This window comes from Nilaparvata lugens, chromosome 2 (assembly GCF_014356525.2).
Source record: "Nilaparvata lugens isolate BPH chromosome 2, ASM1435652v1, whole genome shotgun sequence".
Taxonomy (NCBI): domain Eukaryota; kingdom Metazoa; phylum Arthropoda; class Insecta; order Hemiptera; family Delphacidae; genus Nilaparvata; species Nilaparvata lugens.
Genome location: NC_052505.1, coordinates 82,759,500 through 82,787,052, shown reverse-complemented (window position 1 = coordinate 82,787,052; position 27,553 = coordinate 82,759,500). Strand labels below are relative to the sequence as shown.

Below are 27,553 nucleotides of genomic sequence, written 5' to 3'. Positions count from 1 at the left end.
TTTTAGATATAAGACTTATTTATATTTTTACTTTCCTTGCCCTATTACCATGGGTAAGGAAAGTATTGCCTTCCGAAAAAAATTAGGGTACCCAAATTTCTATACGTTTCAAGGTCACCTGAGTCCAAAAAAAGTGGTTTTTGTGTATGTGTGTGTGTGTGTGTGTGGTGTGTGTGTGTGTGTGTGTGTTGTGTGTGTGTGTGTGTGTGTGTGGTGTGTGTGTGTGTGTGTGTGTGGTGTGTGTGTGTATGAGTGTATGTGCGTCTGTGTACACGATATCTCATCTCCCAATTAACGGAATGACTTGAAATTCGGAACTTAAGGTCCTTACACTATAAGGATCCGACACGAACAATTTCGAACAAATGCAATTCAAGATGGCGGCTAAAATGGCAAAAATGTTGTCGAAAACAGGGATTTTCGCGATTTTCTCGAAAACGGCTCCAACGATTTTGATCAAATTCATACCTAGAAAAGTCATTGATAAGCTCTATCAACTGCCACAAGTCCCATATCTGTAAAAATTTCAGGAGCTCCGCCCCATCTATTCAAAGTTTGATTTTAGATTCCCAATTATCAGGCTTCAGATACAATTTAAACAAAAAATTTCAAGTTGAAAAGATTGAGCATAAAAATCTCTACAATTAATGTCCAGTAACATTTTCACCTAAAATCGAAGATAAGCTCGAAATTCGAGAAAATAAGATTATTCAATTGCAAACTGTTGATTCTATTAAATCATTCACTATAAATAGATAGTAGACTTCGTGTGTCTGCAGCGCTATTGTCCTGTCACCAGCTGGCTCAGATCTTATAATAGTAGACTTGAGATGCGCGTGAACACTAGCGTCAGGTGATCAATTTTTATAACGGCAAGGAAAGTTGTGTGAGTGGGCCACACCAGATTTTTTAGATATAAAACAAATTGTAAATTTGACGTTGCTCATGGAAATAAAACTTTATTTATTTATCCTTTATAAAATACTTTGCTATTCCTTTGCATTTTGCTGATGGTGACGTCCACATGAGCTCCAGACAGATAAACAAATTGGGGAGATTCCAATGCATGTATTTTTATAATGTTTTTCTACCAAATATGGCATACCAACAGGCGTTAAACATTTTTCTCTCAATAGTTTTAAGACTGATGAAACCATTCCATGTATCAAATAAGGCGTAGGAACAGCCGTAGTACATTTTTCTCTTAATAATTCTATGACTAAATCTAATGAACCTATTCCATGAAGATGCACAAAATCAAATACATCTTGTCCCACCAATCTTTTACAATCCTCCTGAAATGATTAAAGCCAAATTAAAACCGGTCCACGCCTCAGGGCGCATTCTATCCACTTGTTTCTTACTATAGTGTAATCTGTAATGTCAAGATCTATTGAACGTCAGTAATTATTATTTAAAAAAATAATACCTTCATTGCAAACATGGAAGATGGAAGACACTAAAACCAGTTTTCCACAGATATTCAACATAATTATTTACATCAGGAGTGCTGAGTGTATTATAATGAATAATAAGGAACTTGAAATTCTACAGATGGTAAGGTTTAAAGGGAATTTCGATTTTCAGTAGAGGATAAGCTTTTACTAGAATTGAATATATACAACACATTACCCTCATTTATACCAAGGTACCTAGAATACATATATTTACAGAATAATACATGTATTCTAGGTACATTGATCTATCTATTTATATAAAAATGAATATCTGTATGTGTGTTTGTTTGTTTGTTCCCTATAGACATAAAAAATATTTGGCAGAACGGCATGAAACTTAAGGAATATATTATGTGAATATTGGGGATGGTTTCTGACCAGAAAATTTAATAGACGGGCTAATAAAATTATTATTTATTAATCCATTTTACAGACCTATGTTTTCGTACTTGCCTGCCGAGCGGCTACCGAAGAAAGGAAAGTTGATCATATTCAAGATCATATTGTGATAATATAATTTAGCATCTAAAGTTACCAGCTGTAATAAACAGGTCACCCGTGCTTCGAACGTAAATTGTGTAATGGTATGAATTCGGTAGTTTGGAGTTGAAGTGTAGTTAATTGGTACCAGCTGTAGATAATGGTTCCTTAGAAGACCTTTACAAATTAATTAACAGTCCCCTATCATTGAGAAACTGGAAAATGTTGGAAATAATTATTTACCTCATGAAAGAGAGTTTTTCATATTGCATTTATCAATTACTGAAGAATGACAGAATAATTTACAATTTTTTTGAACCTAGCTTAGCTGATATAAAAATCCTAGAATGGAAGATGAAAAGAATATGGAATTCTGTGTGATTCATCGTATATCGCATATTTCCTGGACCATTTATTGACAATCAACAACTATGAACGCATTAAATTCATTTTTGAAACACTGATTTAGCCTATCTATTTTTTTTAAATTCAACACTTTACTGATAGATATTACTACCAATTGATCGAGAAGAATATGTTTTCGGAATAATAAATGCTGCATAACTAAGCACATAGGAAGTCCGTATTGAGATGTAAATGAAAATATTGATTGTCAGATAAATTTCATGATTCACCAAATAAAGTCAAGTATGACATGATATAGATTGACTTTTTGGCGGTAAGAAGTTCGCCGGGCCAAATAATACTATAATAAAATAAAGAACTGGCTTATACACGTACGGGATAGGAAAATTATGTTTGACGCATCATCACGTCTGAACTACTGATCTGATTAGCTTGAAATTTTACATGTAGATTCTTTAGTAACCGAGGATTGTTATAGGTCTATTCTAAATTCTTCAAGATTTCAGTGAATTAAGCTTTGAGTTTGTCAAGTTTAATTAGACCCTTGCGGAGCACGGGTTACCTGCTGGTGGAGAATAAAAAAATCTGAATGTTTCGCATGTTACATCTATAAATTGTGTAACAATATCACAGATAAATATATTGTTATGTAAATTAATTAGTTATTGTTCTCTCAAGACAGTTACAAGATAGGTTGAGCGTCAAAAACAAAAATACATAAATAACAATTATAGTTAAATCATATAAAATAAAAATCATACATGTTACATAGACGTAGATTGTTAGTATTTACTTAAAATGAATTTCATGGATAATTTCATTATGAAATGTTTCGAAATATGCAATGAGACATAAGTTATTAAAATGACTCGTAATATTTAATCAATAATATTAGTTTCAAATTATTAATATAGAATATTTTCATGGTATTTTAACGCATATTGTTATGATAACTTGAGCTTTCGCACAGGCCTTTGTTGCCTATGTAAGCTCTTTCCTATCTGATACAAGAATTTCATACAAGAATAAAATTGTGATAGCTCAAGAGTTTTATTGTTTAGTATAGTTCTATATTTTGTTGTTTCTTTTTAGTAAGTACATTATATGGTTTCTTGAATTGTATAAACTTTATTGCTCAAGATTCTATGTAACTGCTTTGAATTGTATTCAGAAGGAAAAAATAAATTGAATTGAATTATTGAATATCGCTCGACTGATATGATCTGATGTTGACATCTTCACTATCGTAAATGAATGAAAATTGATCAAAATGAATTAACTTTAATGTTATGAAGATTGTCTTCTAAGTTATATTTGATTATACAGTCGTTTTTTATTAAATTCTAATACTTTCTGTATTTTTTATAGTAATGTTGTTTTCAATATCCATATCAAATGAAAATTACTTGAAGAGCTCTATTGCTATTGGCCGTGACGTGTGTACTAGAGCGTGCTTTGTCTCGGCCAATGGCAGTAGAGCTCAACCTCTATTGGTCGAGAGCTAATGGCCAATTGTATACCCACACTGTGTATTCTGCTGCTCAATGTTCAAGCTTTCAGTTTACTGAAGATTGATTATGGTGTATCAACCGGTACTAGTATCTCAAATTGTTTCAATAAACTAGTGGTTCTGACAATATCAAATCGTTTCCATTAAATTCAAATCTATGACTGGTTATCAATATCTATTTTTCGCCACACTGCACAGAAAGCAGCTGTTTTCCAGTCCCTACGTAGATCTGAAAGACCTTGTTTGCAGACGACGTCAGAAAATGGTTTCTTTTCCGGGCTAGGCCAGAAAGTTGTCTCTTTCCAGGAGCTCATGGAATTTTCCCAGAAATGAGACTCATGCCAGTTGATAGTGCTTATGAATATCTATCCATGGTATGAATTTGAAGAAAATCGTTAGAGCCGTTTTCGAGAAAACTGTGAAAAACATGGATTTTTAGTCATTATATGGTATTTTTCTCAAGAATATTACGGAGCTCCTGAAATTTTCCCAGAAATGAGACTCATGCCAGTTGATAGGGCTTATGAATAGCTATCCATGGTATAAATTTGAAGGAAATCGTTAGAGCCGTTTTCGAGAAAACCGTGAAAAACATGGATTTTTAGTCATTATCCGCCATTTTTCTCAAGAATATTACGGAGCTCATGGAATTTTCCCAGAAATGAGACTCATGTCAGTTGATAGGGCTTATAAATAGCTATCCATGGTATGAATTTGAGAAAATCGTTAGAGCCGTTTTCGAGAAAAACGTGAAAAACATGGTTTTTAGTAATTATCCGCCATTTTTCCGCCATCTGAATTGGATTTTATTGAATTTCTTAATGTCGGATCCTAATGGTATAAGGACCTTAAGTTCAAAATTTCAAGTCAATCGATTAATTAGGAATGGAGTTATCGTGTTCACAGACATACACACACACACACACACACATACACACACACAGACCAACACCCAAAAATCATTTTTTTGGACTCAGGGGACCTTGAAACGTATAGAAAACATGAAATTAGGGTACCTTAATTTTTTTTGGAAAGCAATACTTTCCTTACCTATGGTAATAGGGCAAGGAAAGTAAAAAACAGCATAAATAATGACACTTACGTTTTCGTTGCAGCATTTTATTCCAGGTAAACACACTTTCCAAACTGAAACGTCCTTTATATTATTATAATGTACTGTAAATTTTTAATAATTTTTATGAAAATTGAAACGAAATCACAAACGAAGTCACATTCAATGAAAGTCCCGGTTAATACAGTATACAAATATGGCCCGTTCAAAAACTTCAGTAGGCTACTTTCATAATTTCATTTTAGTTTGAAAATAATTCAATGTTTCATAAAAAAAAACTTGAACTCAAAATAAGAAAAAATTGAACTCAAAAAAATGTTAAAATTACTGTAGTTAAATCATATAAAATATAAATCATACATGTTACATAGACGTAGATTGTTAGTATTTACTTAAATTGAATTTCATGGATAATTTCATTATGAAATGTTTCAAAATATGCAATGAGACATAATAAGTTATTAAAATGACTCGTAATATTTAATCAATAATATTAGTTTCGAATTATTAATATAGAATATTTTCATGGTGTTATTCTATGTCGCTCGACTGATATGATCTGATCCCAGACCGCCGATCCCAGACCGTGAGGAAAACATCAGAAGTAAGAATATCAGTTGTTTTAATATCCATATCAGATGAAATTGACTTTAAGAGCTCTATTGCCATTGGCCGTGAAGTGTGTACTAGAGCGTGCTTTGTCTCGGCCAATTGCAGTAGAGCTCAGTCTCTATTGGTCGACAGCGAATGGCCAATCGTAGGGCTTCACCCACACTGTGTATTTTGTTGCTCAATGTTCAAGCTTTCAGTTTACTGAAGATTGATTATGGTGTATCAATATTTAGTAATATTCAGTTATATCAGTGTTAGCAACTCAAATTGTTTTAATAAACTAGCGGTTTAGACAATATCAAATCATCATCATCTTCTTACAAGGATTAGGCTCTATTGGACTGTACCGGCATCCATTTCTTTCGCGGTCTTCCTATGCCTCGCTTTCCTTCGGGTTTGTACTCCCATGCTAATATTGGGAGCCTATTGGATGGCATTCTGAATAAATGAGACCGATTTTCCCGATACTTCTTTAGAATATCCAATAGCGGTTCTATATTCAATTCACAAATTACTGGCAAGCATAAAAATTTATCCTCGGACAATATCAAATCGTTTCCATTGAATTCAAATCTATGACCAGTTATCAATATATATTTTTACAGTTTCCACTCCTTGTAAAAATTTATGATTGAGCTAATGGTGATTTCATGCATGAAACATATACTGGCCTCAGCACGATCTAGGATAATACGTTGATAAATCACAAATCTTCAAAAATAATCCGCTATGGGAAAAAATCTCCAAAATGCTCACTTCACATAATACAGGGTCAATTAAGATTCGTACTGTTAAATATGCACAGTAGGGAATTTTCAGTAAGGATCTAATAAAGTTGGCGGCAAACAACATAGGCCTAGGCCTATGACAAACCATATTATCCTGTTTTTATGAAGAATAGTACTGTACAAGATACACGAAAGGGAATTTCCAATAAGGATCAAATAAAGTTAGCGACAAACTACATAGGCCTAGGCCTATGACAAACCGTATTATCCTGTTTTTATGAAGAATAGTACTGTAAAAGATGCACGTAAGGGAATTTCCAGTAAGGATCTAATAAAGTTAGCGACAAACTAAATAGGCCTATGACAAACCATGGTTTCTTATGTTCCAATAAAGATTAGTACTGCAATAGATGCTCAGAGTTTAATTTCCAATGAGGAACAAATAAAGTTAGTTTATAGTCTAGTCAAAGAAAGGTTATAGAGGAAAATGTTTGGAAGACAATTTCTGACCCCGCAGTTCAGTTTAGGGACTATAAGCAAATTAAAGCTAAAAAAACTTTAAATTTACGCTAATGAAGTTGAAGAACTAAATAGGCCTAGGCCTATGACAAAACCATTTTTTTCCAGTTCCAATCGCCAATGCTTTAGAAGCATTCTCAATTACTTCTCTAAACTAGGCAAGTCACAGAGTACAGAATGTAGGTCACCTTAGAAGTGCATATTCACTGGGTTTGTCCACTTGACTGGGATCACATGCATTCAGAATGCTTTGAGATCAAAGATTCGAGCATACAGGCATCGGCGAGGTCCTTACTTGAAACGGGATCCAATTGATTATGGATGCAGCATCTTTGGATAGCAACTAGTGAGGAGAGAGGTGGAGGGGAGAAGTCAGCAGTCATCTCTTTGGATCTCTTGTACCTGGGTGGTCTCAGCTTGCCATACTCGATAATATGAGTTCTGTACGGGGCTACATGCATATGCAAAGGTGCATATCAAAATCCAGATTTGAATAGCCAGTACAATGAACAACATGACGTGTGTTGGCTCACCAGCGGACAGAGAGTTTAATAAGAAAGGGTCCCAGTTCGTCAAGATCTCACTTCATCAAGTGCCTATTTCGCAATGAGCCTGTGTTGGCTCACCAGCGAACTGAGTAAGGGAGGATCTCAGATCGTCAAGATCTCACAACATCAATTGCCTATTTTGACCACTTCTTGAAATACTGGAGCAAATGGGATAAAACTTACCAATCATGACAATGGGCCATATGAATAAAGTTGACCATTTGCTTATAATTCTAAAATATGGAGCATTTGCTTCATTTTATATGAATAAACGTGAGCAAAACCTTTTGCTCATGCTCATCAAAAAAATAGTTTTGAGCATTTGCTCAAGAGTAAAAGCATACTCCAAACTGTATGAATAAACTAGAGCATTTGCTCAATTTTTGAAGCAAATGCTTCAAAAAAAGGTGAGTCTAGTCTAGAGCAGTATCACTTTTTGCTCATAGTAAAATGGCTCAACTAATTCGTATGAGGAAGAGGAAACTATACCAGATACGATCACAACCAATAGTTGAGAACTATAAAACTCTTTTTAGATTCAACCATGATATATATATATATATATATATATATATATATATATATATATATATATCACCATTATCCCTACAAAAGAATAAGTACAAAAGCTACCTGATATAAAGATAGAAAATTATAAGAAGGCTTTGATATTATAAGAATATGCTGAAGACTATTTTAGAGATGACATTTTTTCACGCTATTATTTCAAAATTCCAAACTCAACTAACCTAAAACTCTATTCATAAATAGAAAATAGAGCAATCGACGCAAACACAAGCGGTGCCCCCTGCTTGCATATTTAGCGCTTCCCTGAGCTATAAAAACAAAGTAAGGCTACAAAAACGAATCAGCTGATGAAAAAACTTTAAAATACGTGAGCATTTGCTCCAGAGTTCAGGAGCATAAATTAAAGAGTATAAGGTAAAGCTTATTCATATCAAAATGAGCAAATGCTCATGTTTTATCAACAAATGCTCATGAGCATAACCTTATGCTCCATGCTCTTGCTCATGAGCATTTGCTCTGGTTTTATTCATATGGGCCATTGTATCCACACTGAACAAGAGATTAGAAAATGTATATTACGGAACATGTACGACCTCACAATTTATAAACTCAGGGGTTTAACACAACATTTTCTCATCATTTTCAGTTGTATCTATTGTAATCAATTTATTTTTTTGAAAGAATAAATTTCAATCATGCCAGGTCAGCCAAGTGTGCGTCGAAAATGCCTGAAGTTTTATGTAGTAATTTATGAGAATTTCTTTTTTAATTGATATTCTTGTTTTCTGTTTTATCAACTGTGCCCAGCAATACAACGGGAGGGTCTCATTTTCTGAAGATCTCACATCATCAAGTGCCTATTTTGACCATTTCTTGAGACATTGCAACAAATAGTAAGTTGGTTTCAGATCGTCTAGTTTCACGGACTCACGTTTTGTTGTAGGACAATATGCACTCAGCTACACCGATATACACACTATAAACTATACTATTTATAGTTAAGCTTCGTTTACATCAGTCAATTCTCCTTGAATTCATGTTTTTCAACGTTTGAGATGAATGAGCGATTTTGAAGTCGTTTTCAAAAGTATATCATTATGAAGTAGTCTACATCATACTTTCTTATCAAGTAGTAGTTTCCATAGATTTTACATTGACTGACAACTGTTTTCATCTCATTCACCCATTTTTTTCAAAGTATATCATTATGAAGTAGAAAATCTAACTTTTCTCAAAGTTCTCATCTAAATCTACATCATACTTTCTTATCAAGTAGTTGTTTCCATAGATTTTACATTGACTGACAACTGTTTTCATCTCATTCACCCATTTTTAGGCTGGATTGTTCCTTCAAGATTCAAGTTGAATCCAAAAGTCAAACATGCTCAACATCTACTTGCTTGAATCAACAAAACTAAGGGTAACTATTGGTATAGTGAATTAATTTTTCAGTTCTTGTAGAATTGACTTCAAGTTTGCAAAAAACATCCGTTTTACTCAAACGTTGAAAAAGCTTGAATTCGAGGAAACTTGACTAATACTAGTAGTTCTGCGAACAGTAGACCTCGCTCATGAATACAACTTTAACAACTTTAAAATTCATGAGAAGGGCCATTATGAAAGTACAGTATATTGTGAAGACTTTGCAATGTCATCTATTGTTTTTCCAGTGGCAATGCTTCCAGGGACACGGGACTTATCGAGGAAATACCTTCACATCGTTCCCATATTTACAATATTAACCTATATAACAACTTTTTTAATAATTAATTATATAAGATATTGGTCAACTGACGGAAAAATGGAATATGCAGAAGGCAATTTAGACGATGAATCGTCTCACAGACGATAGTAAGACAGAAAATGATTCTAAATAAAATGGGTTTGTTGGTGTCAATGACATGACGTTGCTCATGATGGTTTTAATGGAAAGCGGTTTTAATGTTATGGCTTGTTATGCTATGCAGAATGTTAAATGCGCACAACTCGGTTTCCGAACTCATACTAAAAGGAAAAACAAAAGCTAATCGTTTTCCAGAAACTATTCATATATGAACCAGAGAAATTTCGTGTTGAAAAGGGGAAAAATGTGCAATCAAGTGAGATGAGAAGGTTTCTACAATTAATAAATAGAGCTCATTTTAGAGCGGCACAGGTTCTATTATAAAAAAATACTTAAATTACTTGTTTTTTACTCATATTTATTTTGGGCAAGATTCTCTCTTAACGTATTGTAGATCTTCCATTTAAAAAAGAATAAAAATTGCTGTATCTTGCAAGATAACGGCGCTAGATATGAAGAAGTAACTTCCTGGAAGGAGGTTGGTCTGTGGTTTTTCAAATTACAAAAAAACCGGAGGTCTTATCAAAAATCGTTACACATACGTTTCTGCGCCTTGTTTCATAGAACTTGTATACCAAATTTTATCAAAATCGGACAATAACTGCGACTGTAACTGCGGTACAAACAAACAGACAAAAGCCGATCGAGTCGAAACTAAGACCTCAGCTTCGCTTCGGTCAATAAATGCTCCTTTCTCCGCATTATGGATGAGTTATTTAAAGGTAAGATTGGGGAATGGTCAAGGGATACGTCTATTAGTATAGGCTACTATTATTCAGAATATTTGATAATTTTGAAATTGAATATATAAATATATTGAAATTAAAAATCAATTAGACTTTCTGAAAGCAATAGGAACATGACAAACTGAGAACTTGATGTAATGGAGTTGCCCACCCGAACTGATTCTTGATCAGCTGATATCTTGATGAAGTGAATGTCACTCTTTAAGAGGAGCTCTTTTCACACTCAAAGTATTTCCATGCAATAATGTATTATGAGATCATTATCACAACTGACAATTTAGGCTCTACTACAGACCACGATTCACCAATCAAATTGTTTACCATGAATAAACCTAATTGGAACTAGATAGAACTTTTTCATGTAATGAGGTCAAGAGGAGAGTTTTTTAAGAGAAGGGAATGAAACCAATCAAAAGTGGAAGTAATTATTGGTAAAAAACACAAAAAAATGACATATTCCACAATATTATTTAGGTCAAGTATAAGAGAATGTCGTAATAGAGAGATTAATCAATTGAACAATACTCAATTGTAATTGTTGAACAGTAATCAATTGATCACTTGTTCTATATCACTATAATTAATTTGATTGTATTTTATGATAAGGAAAACCCGGTGTAGATATGGACAGACAAAATGAAAAAAATGTTGTGTTATCTGTGATATGAGGAAAATGAGAAATTTGGATGGACAATATCGATTTTAGGGGTCACAAAAATTTAGACAAAAAAAATTTCACAAAAACCTTGTATCATACAAGGAAGCCCTAAACATACAATACAAGTTCATCAGATATCGTACAGGGAAAAACTACACTTACAAATACATCAGATAAAAGGCAGTGTGTAGGGTTAAAAAGAAAGAAATTTTATAAATCTAGCCTCGACTTAATTCGAAAATAGAAATCGGTAAAAAATGGTATTAAGAAATCGGAAACTGTGGATACTGTAATTAAGAAAAAAATTAGATTGATAGATATTGTTCGATGAGACCAAGAATTCGTATTCTTTCCCATTATGTTTTGATGAATAATTTTTCTTTCAGTGTCTGCCGTAGCAGAATGTAGCTAGATTCTTTATTTTATGTGATACTAGCCGTAAGGCTCGCTTCGCTCGCCATGTCCGTCTAGCCAGGGGGCTCCGCCCCCTGGACCCCTGACTGGATCATCCAAGAATGAGATCAAAAGGCTCGCTTCGCTCGCCTGCATTTTTCATTTGAACATTTTTATCATATGTTAGGACAATCCAGTAGGGGGTCCAGACTAAACGTCTGGCTAAAAGGATATGGCGAACGAAGCGAGCCTGACGGCTAGTAATATAATATTACCAGGATTGAAGTAACAGTGCACAATCAATTTTTCCGCGATAAATCCATTTAAATCTTCAACTTGGTGCCAACCTAAAAAAGTCAACTCAACTTAATGCCAACCTGACAAAATTATTAATTTAGTTGCCAGTTAACAACTGTTTCGAAGAGGTACTCTATCTAGATTATAGTTCTATAGTAACATATGATATGGAAATTTCAATTATTATTAAGAGATTGGGAGAAGAAGAATATACATGCTAAATGACGAACTTTAAACCCTTAAAAACACCCTAAAGTTAAAATATTGCCAAAAGATTTCTTAGTGCGCCTCCAAAGGGCCAACTGAACATACTATCAAATTTGAACGTTTTTGGTCCGGTAGATTTTTAGTTATGCGAGTGATTGATTGATTGAACACTATTCCACGAGGCAATATCCAATATTTACAAGAATCTATTAAAACTCAGCAAGCTTTTCAACGATCAGATTACTACCGGAGTGGGGTAGAACAATAGTTTTGATTATAGAGGACGATTATAGTTTTGATTATAGGACGGGCTACGCAGCACAGTCAACATGCAATAGGAATTGGTGCTGATTTATTGTTATCATTTTGACGATAGTAATGGCAGAGACCGTTCCTCAATGGCATTCGGACAACAATGGCATGATTATTAATCGAACCAGTTTTCGCGGAAATTGACTAGGGGGCGCGCATATTCCAACAACTATTTGCCAACACTGAACATTGTGGTGGGTGAATAGGTTGAGAGACGGTCGAACGGAGGATCGGATAATCGGGAGGAGCATCTATTGAGTGAAAGGATGCCTGTGCTCTATTCAGGTTCACTTCACACTGTCAGACTAGAATAAATGGGGAGCAATGATGTTATATAATAAGGTATACTGACAGTTTTACAGTCATCAGCTCGCGATAAATTTCACTGCATAATGTCAGAATTGAATGAATGGGGACCATTGATGTTATATAATAAGGTATACTGACAGTTTCACAGTCATCAGCTCGCGATAAATTTCACTGCATAATGTCAGCATTGAATAGATGGAGAGCATTGATGTAATCATATAAGGAGTGCTGACAATTTGTAGTGAATCTCGGCCTGCTGCTGCTGCTGCCATGCATACACAAGGACAAAGTTTGAACTTTGAAGCGATTATGAGGACAATCTTGGCGTCTGAATGGCTTTCACTAATGATCTGTAGGTGCGTTGAGGCTGGGGCTCATTTTCAACTCATCTGCTGGCACATGCTAATATTTCCTCCTCCACCTCCTCATCATCCTCCTCCTCCTCCACCACCTCCTTCTCATCCTTCATCCTTAGTTCAGCTCGTTTGCTAAAATCAATTAACCTCAAATCGAGATTGTTCGACTTCTGAATAGCTGAAGTCAACCTTGTGATATAGAAATACCTGGATAAGAATTGAAAATCAGAGTACCCTTTCGAAATTAATTTTTCATAAACGAGTACCGTACTTAGATTTTTAATTTTAAAGTAGCTCTACACGAGAAAGTGAACATTGAAGAAGTATCTAGATTAGTGAATTTCTGTATGGAGAAGCCATAATGAGGATATGAAGATGTTATTTTGGCTAGGAATATGGAATTAGGTTTTGAAATTGGGAAGGATCCTTTTTCAATTCGATGGAAGGCGTTTTTTAATTTTCTAATGTGGAAAATGTTTTAATAATTCTCATAGAATAAAGATCAAACAATGATAAAATTGAATAAATCAAAATCTCAAAATAAAACTGAATGGATTCAAATCTAAGAAATTAAGTCTTCAAGAGGTAGTGAAGTGAAATAAATTGAATTCGTCCAAGTAAGGCTAGCTACACACACATCGATTTTCGTTCGTACGATATTTTGCCGTCCTTTTAAATTCTATTGGATTGAACAGATGATGTTTGTCAGGTTCCATTTAATCTAATAGGATTTATAAGGACGGCAAAATATCGTACGAACAAAAATCTGTGTGTGTGTGTGCACTGTGCACACAAATAGATTTTTTGTCATTTGATTTCTTGCCGTCTTTATAAATTTTACCAGATTGAACGGAACTTGGCAAAAACATGTTGTTGACATCATGTTTGGAAAGTTATGTTCTAATAGAATTCATAAGCACGGTCAGAGATGCAGTAACTATATTACCCAATATAGTTACTGTAGTCAGAAAGTCCCAAGATCGACAAGTGTTGAACTGGCTTAGTATATCTATTATGAAGATCTAGAAGATAGAGAAGCTAATCATAGATTTGTATTTTATTTATTTATTTATTTATTCATATGCAAATACAATTCAGGTAAAAACAACAGGCATTTGCCCAAAACTGCTTCAAACCTTAATTTGGAATACACAGTCTAAAGGTTATGCTACTTACATAACTTAAATGATAATTCGTACACAATTTTTAGTCCAAAAAATGTATCTACTACAATTTTGAATTTATTAGATTGATCAATTTCCAAATACGAATACAAACAAAACTCTTCCTTCACAATTGCAAAAAAATATTGAAAATTTCACTCAAATCCACAAACTCATGAACTATAGCAAACTCATTTTCTTATATTATTGCAACTAATTATAGAGATACAGAAGCAAAATTGAAATAGTCAACATATAAATATTACAATAGAGGAAGTATATAGCATAAGAAGATATCCCATGATATAAAGCGTTTATGTTGCAAGTTTCACTGTTAAAACTCAAACCGATAGTCCTAGTAGTTCTTTTTCGTGAAGCTTGTAGCCTCTCATACTGTGCCGTTCTTACACTCTCACCCTAACAAAACAGTAATAATAGACAGTAATCGGCTAGAGATAACAAGAATCGACTTGAAATTTGGAACATAAACGACCTATACCATGGGATATTTTCTCTTTGATATAACATTTCGATATTTTTAAGAAACACACATACTTCAATTAATATTAGACCAGTCTAATTTTCTCCCAGCCAACAACATAATCATCGTTGATGAATCTCTAGAGATGCATTATACCAAGGTATCAATACCTTGTATAGAATACATTGCATTATTCTAGGTACCGTACATTGCATTATCCTGAACTTATACTAGCAAAACGAGAAGGTAATTGATTTGGAGTTTCAATAGCTTCCTAAGCCAAGCCACTAAAATGTGAGCTGTCTTGCTCGAGATAATCCAATTACTTGAAAGACGACAAATCCTTGAACCAAGTTGTTCTCGACTCACAGTTCCAAGTTCTGGTCAGATACAGTATTGATCCAGCATGAAGAATTATTTCTGTCATACCTTGCAAGTGATTTGTTTAGTTTGACTGTAATAACATGCTTGAGAATTTATGTGTTTAATTTGCCTGTAATAACATGCTTAATAATATTTGTTTAATTTCTCTGTAAGAAATGAATAAAAAGTGAACTTTTTGATTCTATAATAAATTCAAATAAAACCGCCAACACCACTGATACCAACCGACCGCTTACTACCAACCAATGACAACGAGAAGAAGACACTAGACAGCAGTGTTGAGAATGGATTCTCAAAATCCGAAAGCGCTCAACAGTGATTACTAGTTTTAATAACTGATATTCAAAGATATTAGACTGTGGTGTCGTTAAAAATAGTTCAAAAACGGATAAAAAGTGAATATTTCAAAATATGTATCACTTTAGTTTAAATAAAGTAGACAAGTATAAACATAGTTTGAATACGTTAGAGACATACATTTTTATAAATACTTGGAGCAACTTTTCAGGATCTTTAGTCTACTCGAAAATGCCCTACTATATTATCAGGAGGTTCTATCACAAAGAGCATCATTAATTGTTTGAATAAATGGAAGGAAGAACCAATTTTCAAACAAGTAACTAGATATATTCATATACGATCAAGACTATATAACTACAACTCTTCAACCCTTCAACTAGTTGAATAATAATAATAATAATAATAATAATAAAATAATAATAATAATAATAATAATAATATCGAGTGACCTGGCTGGCTCAGGTCTGGTGTCAGAGTTTTCAGGTCGCAACTGATCAATTTCAGGGCCTCTGACATGACCTAACGACTGCTTTTTGGCAGCCGGGACCGACGGCTTAACGTGTCCATCCGAAACTAGTTGAAACTTCATAAACACTTCTTATTTTACAGATGGAAACATAATTGAATTGAATTGAATTCATTTATTTGCCGAAAACAGAATACAAAAAAGCTTTATAAAAAATAAATATAAACTACTGCACTTAACTTAAATACTTACATAAAAATTAAGGCACTGTTTATTTATTCAATTAGAAGTAATAACGAAATGATATCCTAATTCATAATATTATAGATAATAATTAACAAATGAAGATTTAATTAATGCTCACATGCATGAGTACAGTAGGTGAGGCAAAAACACCGTCAAAAGGAAGATTCCTTATGCGCAGTGTGAGTCGTAAAATCAGCTTCCTAAATTACTTCTTATTTTTATTTTATTATTGCATTTTTTATTTTTTCAGAAAACAAAATATTGAAAAATGGACAATTCCCAGATATAGGTTCCAGAAATAGACAGTTTTTGAAACAAAAATAAATTCGGGTCAACAATATGTTATATAGTAAAAATTTTACAGAAACCTTGCTAAGATTTTGTTCCAAAAAAATTGTCAATTCATGTACAGTGGCAAACGTCGTCGAAAATAATGTACTTCTCGTCCTTCTTTTAGCACAGGGCTATGAAATTATGTTATTATAAATAGTTCAACCAGTCATAACTATAGATCTACAAGACCACACTCGTCAACGATGCTAGAAAAAAAGGGAGCGATACTTTATCACAGCCCACTGTTTACATGCTGTCGCCTAATGACATCTGCTATAAACAAAAGACTTTCAACCAACTAAACACTTCGTTCTTACATACTTCAACTTGTTAACACACCATAAACTCTGCCACCCCACAAAACACTCGCTGTGGTTGGTGTGAGAATGAAAACTACGATTGTGTTGAGTAGAGGAACGATCTGACTATGTATATTTTCACCCAAAGAGACGATGAGAAGAGAGAATTCCACTGCAAACCCTGTTATACAGTTCAAAGGGGAAGAGGTATATCGGAAGATCATTAAAGATATGACAATATTTTTTCTTATTAAAATACTTATTAATTAACACTTTATACTAATATCAAATGTGAGTCGGATCAGGCCTTAGGCTTTGAAGGGAAGAAGAAGAAAAAGAAGAGACTATAACAGAGAAGGAATATGCTGAAAATGCTCTGAATATTTCTCTTCGCTTTTCATTATTATCAATAAGTATTATCTGCATTGGACAAGACCATCACCCGCGGAAAAATATGAAAGATAAAAATCTGGTGTGGCGCACTCACACTACTTTCCTTGCCGTTATGAAAATTGATCACCTGATGCTAGTGTTACCGCACATCTTAAGTCAACTATTTGAGCCAGTGGTGACAGGGCAATAACACTGGAGACACACATGAGGTCTGCTATATCTTCATAGTGAATGATTTAATAGAATCAACAATAATTTGCAATTGAATAATCACATTTTCTCGAATTTAAAGCTTATTTTCAATTTAGGTGAAAATGTTACTGAACATTAATTGTAGAGATTTTGATAATTGGGAATGATTGGCCTGATAATTGGGAATCTAAAATCAAACTTTGCATAGATGGGGCAGAGCTCCTGAAATTTTTACAGATATGGGACTTATGGCAGTTGATGGAGCTTATCAATGACTATTTCAGGTATAAACTCGATCAAAATCGTTTGAGCCGTTTTCGAGAAAATCACGAAAAACCCTGTTTTTGACAACATTTTCGCCATTTAAGCCGCCATCTTGAATTGCATTTGATCGAAATTGTTCGTGTCGGATCCTTATAGTGTAAGGATCTTAAGTTCCAAATTTCGAGTCATTCCGTTAACTGGGAGATGAGATATCTTGTACACAGAAGCACATACACTCATAAAAATAACACATAGTCGTGATATTCCATCTGTAGAACAGCTGTTTTGACGACTTTAAAAAAATGACGACTAAAAAAAATAATCTAATTTCACAATTCACACAAAGGAAAAAGTACTCTGAAAACAATTATATATACACATATACAGAACTCTTGTCGTAGTTTCAAATATGAGCAAGGAAAGTTGTGAGAGTGTACCACACCAGATTTTTTTTTGTAGAAATGTGAATGTGAATGTGAGTGTGAGAGCTGTTATCAGGTCTGGCTGCAACTGTCTACAACGTTGATGGAAAGATACATTTTCAAGGTGTTGGATGTTTTTGAACGGGTAGTATTATTGACCGAGCGAAGTGAGGTCTAAAGGTGCGTACAGATATACGCGCCGCGAACATGAGCAATTCACTTTTAATCAGCTGACTATATCTGTATTTTTACAGAAACGGTAGATACAGATATAAAAAGCTTGGCATCAACTGATTAAAAGTGAATTGCTCTTGTTCGCGGAGCGTAAATCTGTACGCACCTTAAAAGATTCAAGTTGACGGTTTGGCATTTAATGTTTAAATGTTTGAATGTTTATATGTTGCGCATTTACGGCGAAACGCGGTAATAGATTTTCATGAAATTTGACAGGTATGTTCCTTTTTTAATTGCGCGTCGACTTATATAAAAGGTTTTTGGAAATTTTCATTTCAAGGATAATATAAAAGGAAAAAGGAGCCTCCTTCATACGCCTATATTAGAGTAAAAATCAGACTATAGAATTATTCATCATAAATCAGCTGACAAGTGATTACACAGATGTGTGGAGAAACCAGTCTATTGCTGTATTTCCATAAGGTCTATAGTTTCAATCAGGTACTTGTGGATGAGAATACTGCGTGAGGTCTACTGTTCACAGAACTACTATTATTCAAGAGTAGCCCTGAAAAAATACAAGAAGGATAACCATCTACAGTTTTCCGAATTTTTACAATGTTGGTAGCCGTTAGGTGCCAATGATACGACTACCATTCAAGAATAATTCATGAATATTTATTAATTTTTTACAACAATATTTCAATAATTATTCCAACGAACCTCAATGTGCTTTACGAGTCCGAGTGATAGTTTTTACATGAATCAAATTAAAAGAAAGTTACTACAGTACCGGGTGCTTCAAAAAGAATGACCCAATTTTAAACTGTTATATCTTTAAAAAAATTGTGCACACAAACAAATTTACATCAAATTACTCACAGAAGAAGTATCAAGTTTAAGATGATGTATATAAGACAGTGTTCTATGTGCCCTCCTTTTGAGGCTCGGACGACATCTAGACGGTAGCCAAATTCATCCCAGACTGTTCGCAAGATCAGTATATTTATTTAAAAAAATGGTGTACACAAACCAATTTTACATCAAATTACTCACATAGAATCAAGTTTATAATTATGTATTATAAGTGTTCTATGTGCCCTCCTTTTGAGGCTCGGAAGACATCTAGACGGTAGCCAAATTCATACCAGACTGTTCGCAAGATTTCTGTCTTCTCGGACTGTAGCTACTGCATTAGTTATCCTGGTTTTAGCTCCTCAAAATCAAGTGCTAAGGGAGGAACATAAACACGATCTTTAACGTTGTTCCTCCCATAGCACTTGATTTTGAGGAGTCTAAAACCAGGATAACTGACGCAGTAGCTACAGTCCGAGAAGACAGTAGACATCTTGCGAAACAGTCTGGTATGAATTTGGCTACCGTTTAGATGTCGTCCGAGCCTCAAAAGGAGGGCACATAGAACACTTATAATACATCATCATAAACTTGATACTTCTGTGAGTAATTTGATGTAAAATAGTTTGGTACACCATTTTTTAAATAAATATAACTGTTTAAAATTGGGTCATTCTTTTTGAAACACCCGATATTTTCAGATAACTATTTCTAAGATTCTTTACAGTAATCTTCAAAGAAATGCTCCTACTTTCCTGAACACCTAATCGGGATCATTAATAACATCAAAGTTCAAATGCTCCGCGTATTCCAAAATGAAGCTCCTACAATAATTTTCAAACAATTTACAACAGTTCACTGTTAGGAGATAGGAGATCAAACAAAGCATAGGAGATGGATCCTTTCTACGTTATGAACAGTTCCAGTACAAATAGTAAGGTAGAGACAAACAAAAAACGTCAACATTGCACCGTGAAATCTGATCAGCCTATAGTTTCCTTCAGACTCAGTTCTATAAGTTCGAAATGGTATCACAGGCACTGGTACAGAATGACAAAGAATTGAAGTTGACAGTGTAATAGTATAAAACAGTAGCCTAGATGTAAGACGAATTAGGCAAGGTATTCGTGAGTTGGAGTGCTACATCATGCAGTCAATTCGCAACTATTTCTGAACTAATTTGAATTAATTATGAAGGGTCAAACGACCAACAGGATGCTGGATGTCGTCTGTGATTAATCAAGGGCTCAGCTGATTCGCAATTAGACACTACTTGACGTTTGCTAGAAACCATACTACTTCGAGACTGAACTTGGGTAAAGAGTCGTCATGGAAGAGGTAAAGAGTCGTGAACTGTCAAGGGGTACACGCAAAATAATATTGTTTTAATTGTATGAAAAATATAATTTAAATCTATATACAGAGGGTCCCACCAAAGCTGTAAACACCGGAGAGCATATTATATTTTACATGAAATTTGTAACAAAATAGTACAGTAAAACTTCTTATATCGACCCTAGCTTTCGAGATATATCGATTTTTCGATATATTTGAAAAACGTCAATAACTGGAAAATTATCAGTCAAAATCAATAAATTCTAAGTATATGGTTGGAAATAGGAAGAAATTCCTAATAAGATTCATATAGGTTTCATTTGTTTCTTCGTTTGATGTTTTCTAACTTTTCATGAACTGGTGGAAATTGGCTTTGAAACCGACGATGCAATTTTTTCAACTTCGAGTGCTCATAGAAAGTTCATAAACGACAAAGGAACAAATTATATTAATTTTATTGGAAATTTCTTCCTCTTTCCAACCAGATCCTTAGAATTAATTTTGACTCAGATTACGTTTCAAGTTATACAAGTTTTTCAAAAATATCCAAATATCGATATATCTCTTAAACTAAGGTCGATATCAGAAAATCTTACTGAACATTTTTTGTTGCAAATTCCATGCAACATTCTGCATAGCATAACAAGCCATAACATTAAAACCGCTTTCCATTAAAACCACCATTAGCAACGTCCTGTCATTGACACCAACAAACCCATCTTATTTAGAATCATTTTCTGTCTTACTATCGTCTGTGAGACGATTCATCATCTAAATTGCTTCTGCTTATTCAATTTTTTCCGTCAGTTGACCATATCTTATAATTATTAATATTATTAAAAATCTGGTGTGGTATACTCACACAACTTTCCTTGCTCATTGATCTATAAGCCTCATTCTTAAACGAGAATAATTTAGGGGAATAACATAAACATACTGCCGATTGGCGGCTAAATATTTAAAACTACGATTATACTATTGTATAATATATTGTTTTCAGAGTACATTTTGTGTAAATTATTGTGAAATTTGATGATTTTTCAAAAGTTGCCAAAACAGCTGTTCTACAAATAATTATCGGCTATGTGTTCTTTTGAATAAACCTACCTACCTCACGCACGAGAAGGAGGTTACAAAGTCGATTTCTCAAGGATGGGGTGGACGCGTGGACCCCCAGTAAGTTTCTCAGGAAAGAGACTCATGCCAGTTAATAGAGCTGATGAATAAACTATACAGGGTATGAATTTGAAAAAAATCGTTCAAGTCATTTTTGAGAAAATCGTGATAGAAATTTAACGAAATTCATTCTTCTCGAGAATATTCTCGAGAGAGCTCCTGCAATTTTCCCAGAAATGAGACTCATGTCAGTTGATAGGGCTTGTAAATAGCTATTTAGGGTATAAATTTGAAGAGAATCGTTAGAGCCGTTTTCGAGAAAACAGTGAAAAACATGATTTTTTAGCCATTATCCGCCATTTGAATTGAATTTTATTGAATTTCTTATAGTCAGATCCTCATGGTATAAGGACATTAAGTTTAAAATTTCAAGTCAATCAGTTAATTAGGAATGGAGTTAACGTGTTCACAGACACACACCCACACAGACCAACACCCAAAAATCATGTTTTTGAACTCAGGGGACCTTGAAACGTATAGAAAAGATGAAATTAGGGTACCTTAATTTTTTTGGAAAGCAATACTTTCCTTGCCTATGGTAATAGGGCAAGGAAAGAAAAAAGGTTAATATTGTAAATATGGGAACGATGTGAAGGTACTTCCTCGAAAGACATTCATAAGTCCGATGTCCCTGGAAGCATTGTCACTGGAAAAATAATAGATGACATTGCAAAGTCTTCACAATATACTGTACTTTCATAATGGCCCTTCTCATCAATTATAAAGTTGTTAAAGTTGTATTCATGAGCGAGGTCTACTGTTCGCAGAACTACTAGTTATATATTTTTTAATGAATCAACTAGGCTAGCGCTCTTTTATTAGTATTTTCATAAACACATTCTAGTTTATTCATTCCAAAAATATTGAGTAGCCCTACAAGATGCGGTACTCTACTACATTATGATATAATATTATTAATATCATAAAGATGAATATTACGTTATATAAATCGGAGTACCAATCAAATAAAGGATAAGGACAAAGTGTTCATTATTACAAGACCAGCTCAATAGAGACTTTATTGGAAAAGCAGTTAGCAGCCTTTATTGAGATTCAAGTGTACATTGAAAGTCACAGGGTTTTCCCGTAGTTCATACACCATTGTAGCCACTGATGAAATTTGATAACAATAATTGATATAATTTATTAATTGATTTAATTAATCGATGATGAAGAAATTTATAATACGTTTGTTTGCATAACAAGTTGAGACTTGGCCCTCCATCCGAGGTTAGAACAGCCTTGACAAATTAATCAATTCTATGATAGAACTTCATCCCCCATTTCATGTAGAAAACATGGAATTTTCAACATGCAAGAGACTTTTTTGTTTCAAAAGATAAACTGATGGTGAAAGCGAGAAAGTTTTCAAAAATAAATGAAATGATATTTCCAATTGTAAAAAGTATTCTGATTTTGGTCTCTAATAAATTTTAAATCAAGGAGAGTTGACAATGTGATGAGTAACCGTTTCCTATTTGTAATTGTCACAACCACTTATTTATTGAAAATTGAGTAACTACTTTCGGTTGCTACACCATTATAAATATCTAGTAAATCACTCAAAAACGGTTCCTTGTATGTTGCATAAATCATGTATCATACAGTATGATAATGGCAATGCAAAAATTGTACCGTAACATAATTTGCCAAAATTGTCTTATATATCGTACGGTGTATTATCTTTCTCAGCCCCGAGAGTATAATACATCTACAACCACGGGTGTTTGGGAGAGATTGATAATAGTGTATCAGCTAAGACCAACTTAGATTCTAGATATTTCAATGAATAAGTCATTGTGACACTGTTATTCCAAGTTATATAAATTTATATCGATATCTACCAATCTATATACTATACCATCACTACGATGCTGAAATATTTGGAAAATACACAATAGCTATTTTTCTACTATGACATAATGTGCATCTAAAATGGAAACAATAGATCTAATAATAAATTATTCATCGGTATGTCCATTATTGTCATCTAAGATCTACTGCATCGAGATGAGGAAAACCATAGCAAGATCGGCATTTTTAGAAATACAGCAGTACCTTGAACCTTGTCTGTATACCTGTAGCCATTCATAGCACGGCTGATATCACTTTCAGATGAGTATTTTTTTGAGAAAAGAGTGTACATCAATGAGCAATACGTATTTGAACAATAAAACCAGAAGAATATTTGTAACATGTATGACTGAATTAAAGTTGTATTTTAGCCTCATGAGTGGAGAGAGGACGGTATATTTATCGTTAAAAACTAGATGAGCGAGAGAGAAGTGAGCAAGTAGTGAAGAATAACAAACTAACCAGTCAACAACACCTTCTCAGCTCAGGTGCGAGATGGACAAAGGAATTCTTCCTTCGAGTCCGTGACCGAAAGAAAAAACAAAACTTCACTACCAAGCCTCCATTGTTTATGATGCTCTACTGATCTACAAATGATCACTGTTGGATGAAGATGTATCTTCTATTCTCTGTTGTAGTAGTCTGGTTTTTAGAAAAGCATGTGAAAAAATGTTAAGTTGGAGTAAGCAACTTACCTCTTCGGCGAATTCGAAGTCTCCTTCGAACTTGTGCTTCCTCTTAGCCTCGCTGAATACAACCAGCAAGGCCACGGACAAAATAATCCAGGCAAACTTCATCGGAATAGTCCTAGGACTCACTGATTAGTTGATGAAATAAAATGTTCAATACAAGTAAACAGAATCCAAGAGCTCAGGCCAACTTGATTCGCACAGTCCCGGGTCAACACTGTACACTGACAAGTCTGCTTCTTTTGCACCCGCAGTGCTGCCACTCCAGCCACCCCAACTATCGTACGCCGCTCAAACCTTTACAACCTGCAACTTCCCTCTGCATGGGGACTGACAGACTGGAGCGCCCTTATCACGCGTTTATCTGTTGCCATAATCACCGCTCCGCTTTCCGTACTCTCTATTATGTATAGAGAGTATAATTATTCTCCTTTAATTTGTACCTACTCACATCCATAAGCTTGATCATTGGTCATTAGTAATACGGTATCTATGAATAATTATGACCATGGATGGTATGCGAAGGGTGTTAATATCTGAAGTCAATGAAGCAAGATAAAAACATAGATACCATTAGGATGATTGTAAATTCTAGTACTTTTTTTTGTTGATAATCAAACAAAGTTATTAGCCATTTCATAATAGTATATTTCGCACCTAGAGCAGAAAATGAGATTTTTCCGGCTCGAAATCGGTTTTCAAGTCCGAGGCCGTAGGCCGAGGACTAGAAAAGATTGTGAGCCGGAAAAACATCGTTTGCCCGTGGTGCGAACGCTATTTTTCGCTACACACAAAAATAAACAATATATATATATGAGAATAGTTGTTTACTAAGCACTTCCGAAAGCAGAAGTGGAAGGTGATAGCTCTAGCAAATCTGAGGTAATCTGAATATCAGGAAATTGTCCAAGTATTTTTATTTTTTATTCTGATTTGTCTAAATAACCTAAAAGATGATGTTCAATTATGTGGGAGGTTGAGTTTATACTTTTTTATTCTTTCAAATGACAATAAGATGATATTATTATAAATGTTTTAATTATTGAATAATGAACATAAATAATGAACAGTTTTTTGATCACCTTTCTTAGTTCCATGTTAGCGGCTGGAAAGGGTACTCTTTCCGGCCAAGGCCGGAAAGAAACCTGTTCTGACGTCAGACGAGAGTCGTCTGCAAACAATGTCTTTCAGATCTACGTAGGGACTGGAAAACAGCTGCTTTCTATGCAGTGTGGTGAAAAAACACTTTACTTATATAGGCTACTTTTGTTTGAATTAATAAAAACAATATAAAACGTGGTAGTACCCTTTATAATTGAAAACTTTAAAATTTCAATGACTAGTTTCATTTTCAAGTAGTCATTTACTACCTATTTTATCAGATTACCTCAGATTTGCTAGAGCTATCACCTTCCACTTCTGCTTTCGGAAGTGCTTAGTAAACAACTATTCTCATATATATATATATATATATATATATATAACTATATATATATATATATATATATATATATATATATATATATATATATATATATATATATATATATATATATATATAACTATATATATATATATATATATATATATTGTTTATTTTTGTGTGTAGCGAATGACCTATGGTCGAAACTAGTCGTTAAAATATTTTAAAGTTTTTAATTATAAAGCTTACTACAAGTTTTATATTGTTTTATTAATTCAAACAAAGTTGTATTTCGTATAACCATAGAGATAGAGAAACAGAATACTATCAATTGCATATTCTATTATCTCGAGCTATCTAAAACCGTATTTCCCTAGTCACTAAAAAAATCATGATTGATTGAGAAATAACTATAACTATAAAGAAAATGAAAGAATGAGATAGCCAAAAACCATACCTACAAGAAGTGTATTAATTTCTAGCTTTAATTAGATTGATTGATGGTAGAGAATAATTTGGCTCTCAGTTCTATCATGGAAAAATAGAAAATAATACCATGGGCCAAGCTATATGGCGTTTTACAGGCGAGTCCGCAGAGCAAATAGCTCTCTGATTAGCTGATTACCAGTTGATTACCGAACGCTGACCCAATTAGCCAATTAGTAAGTTTCCTGCTCTGCCGACTCGTCTGAAAAACGCCTCATGTGACTTGGCCCTAAGAATATCATATATCATAGAGAAAAGAATACTATTAGAAATTGTATTGAATTCGTTTGTCTCTGGTTCTATGGTCATGACACAGGAGAAAGCCTGAAAGTAAAATCTAACTTGAAAAGGAACTTAAATTTATTTAACTTTGTTGTAGTTAAGACACTGTGTTACTTGTAAATATTTGAAAAAACACTTACTTTTGTTGGAGTATTGAGGAATGTATTTCACTCCTGAAGAGGAGCTTCATCAGCCTGACACCAGGGGGCGCTTGCTCTTATGGGTTGGATGGACTGTACGGCCAAAATGTGGGAAAATATTACATTTGATTTGAAGTTTATTTGATTATTTATTAAAAATTGGATTTGTCATTTTTGAGGTGTTTAAAAATTTCGTATTGTTCTAGTGTGTTGAGTCTCTGGCTTTTTGAAGAATGTATAGGATTTCAATATCTTCAAAAAAGATCCTTGTTGGATCTTTGTTTGGATGTCACAACAAAATAAGTGCTTTTTCAATATTTACAAGTAACACAATGTCTGAACTACAAAAAAGTTATTATAGTGTTTCGTCATGGAAAGCAACTTCAATTAAATTTATTCTCTCGTATCGTTTATTCCTTGATGTTTTGACAGTATTACATATTTTTATAGAGGAAACATAGCAAATGAGAAACATAATTCCAACAAGTACAATGTTTTACTCTCATAATAACAACAAACAAGAATGTAATAATAATAATCACAAACATCAAAAGCTTCATAATTGACCAGTCTTATTATATTTTACACGTACAGTACTTATATTATACATAAACAAATTACAGATGGAATTAAATCTAATTATTATTTAACGAAAATCCTAGATAATGCTGTAAATCACCCGAAGACTTCTGCTACTGCAGACATTGACAACAGGGTTAACAGCTAGATAGAAATTCGATGAGACCTACTATCCCAAAATTAGTTGCCAGCCCGGGAATCGAACCCGGTACCTCCCAATTGCCAGTCAGCATGCTTACCCTTACACCAAACTGACAATCTCTGGATAGCAGCGCTCATTGTATACTAAGCCATAGCGGCAACCCTTTACAGATGGATTAAATAGAGAAGCTTATTCAATGCTAATTAATATATAATTATTATTTAACGAAAAATTATGGACATATTACAAATGTGTATGGACGCATTTTATTTGTTAATATAGTTTTTTAAAATATAATAATTATAGTACCCTTTAGAATATAAATATTAAAAAACAAGAATACAAATTGTATAGTTTTGTAAAGTTACGTTACAATTTGTATTCTTGTTTTTTTTATATTTTATTAATTCAAAGGGTACTATAAATCTATTTCATAAATACAAGAAAGTAGCCCTGAATTCATACATTTTAAAGAATTAGTTGATATAGTTTTACATGCAGCATCAATCTTGTAGTAACAATTAAAATATTACA

General features: G+C 33.7%; 1 protein-coding gene across 4 annotated transcripts in view; it reads right to left on the bottom strand.

The window, feature by feature from the left end:
• The window catches only part of LOC111064455 (proteoglycan Cow), a 220,830-nt gene extending 196,580 nt beyond the window's left edge, over positions 1–24,250 (bottom strand). The window contains exon 1 of one of the 4 annotated variants that reach the window (XM_039421927.1): positions 23,974–24,250. In XM_039421927.1, coding sequence (XP_039277861.1) covers positions 23,974–24,075 — 102 coding nt within the window. In that variant the 5' untranslated portion in view covers positions 24,076–24,250. The remainder of the gene's footprint in view (positions 1–23,973) is intronic. The other 3 variants (XM_039421928.1, XM_039421924.1, XM_039421926.1) reach the window with 3 other exon arrangements.
• Positions 24,251–27,553: the final 3,303 nt, after the last annotated feature.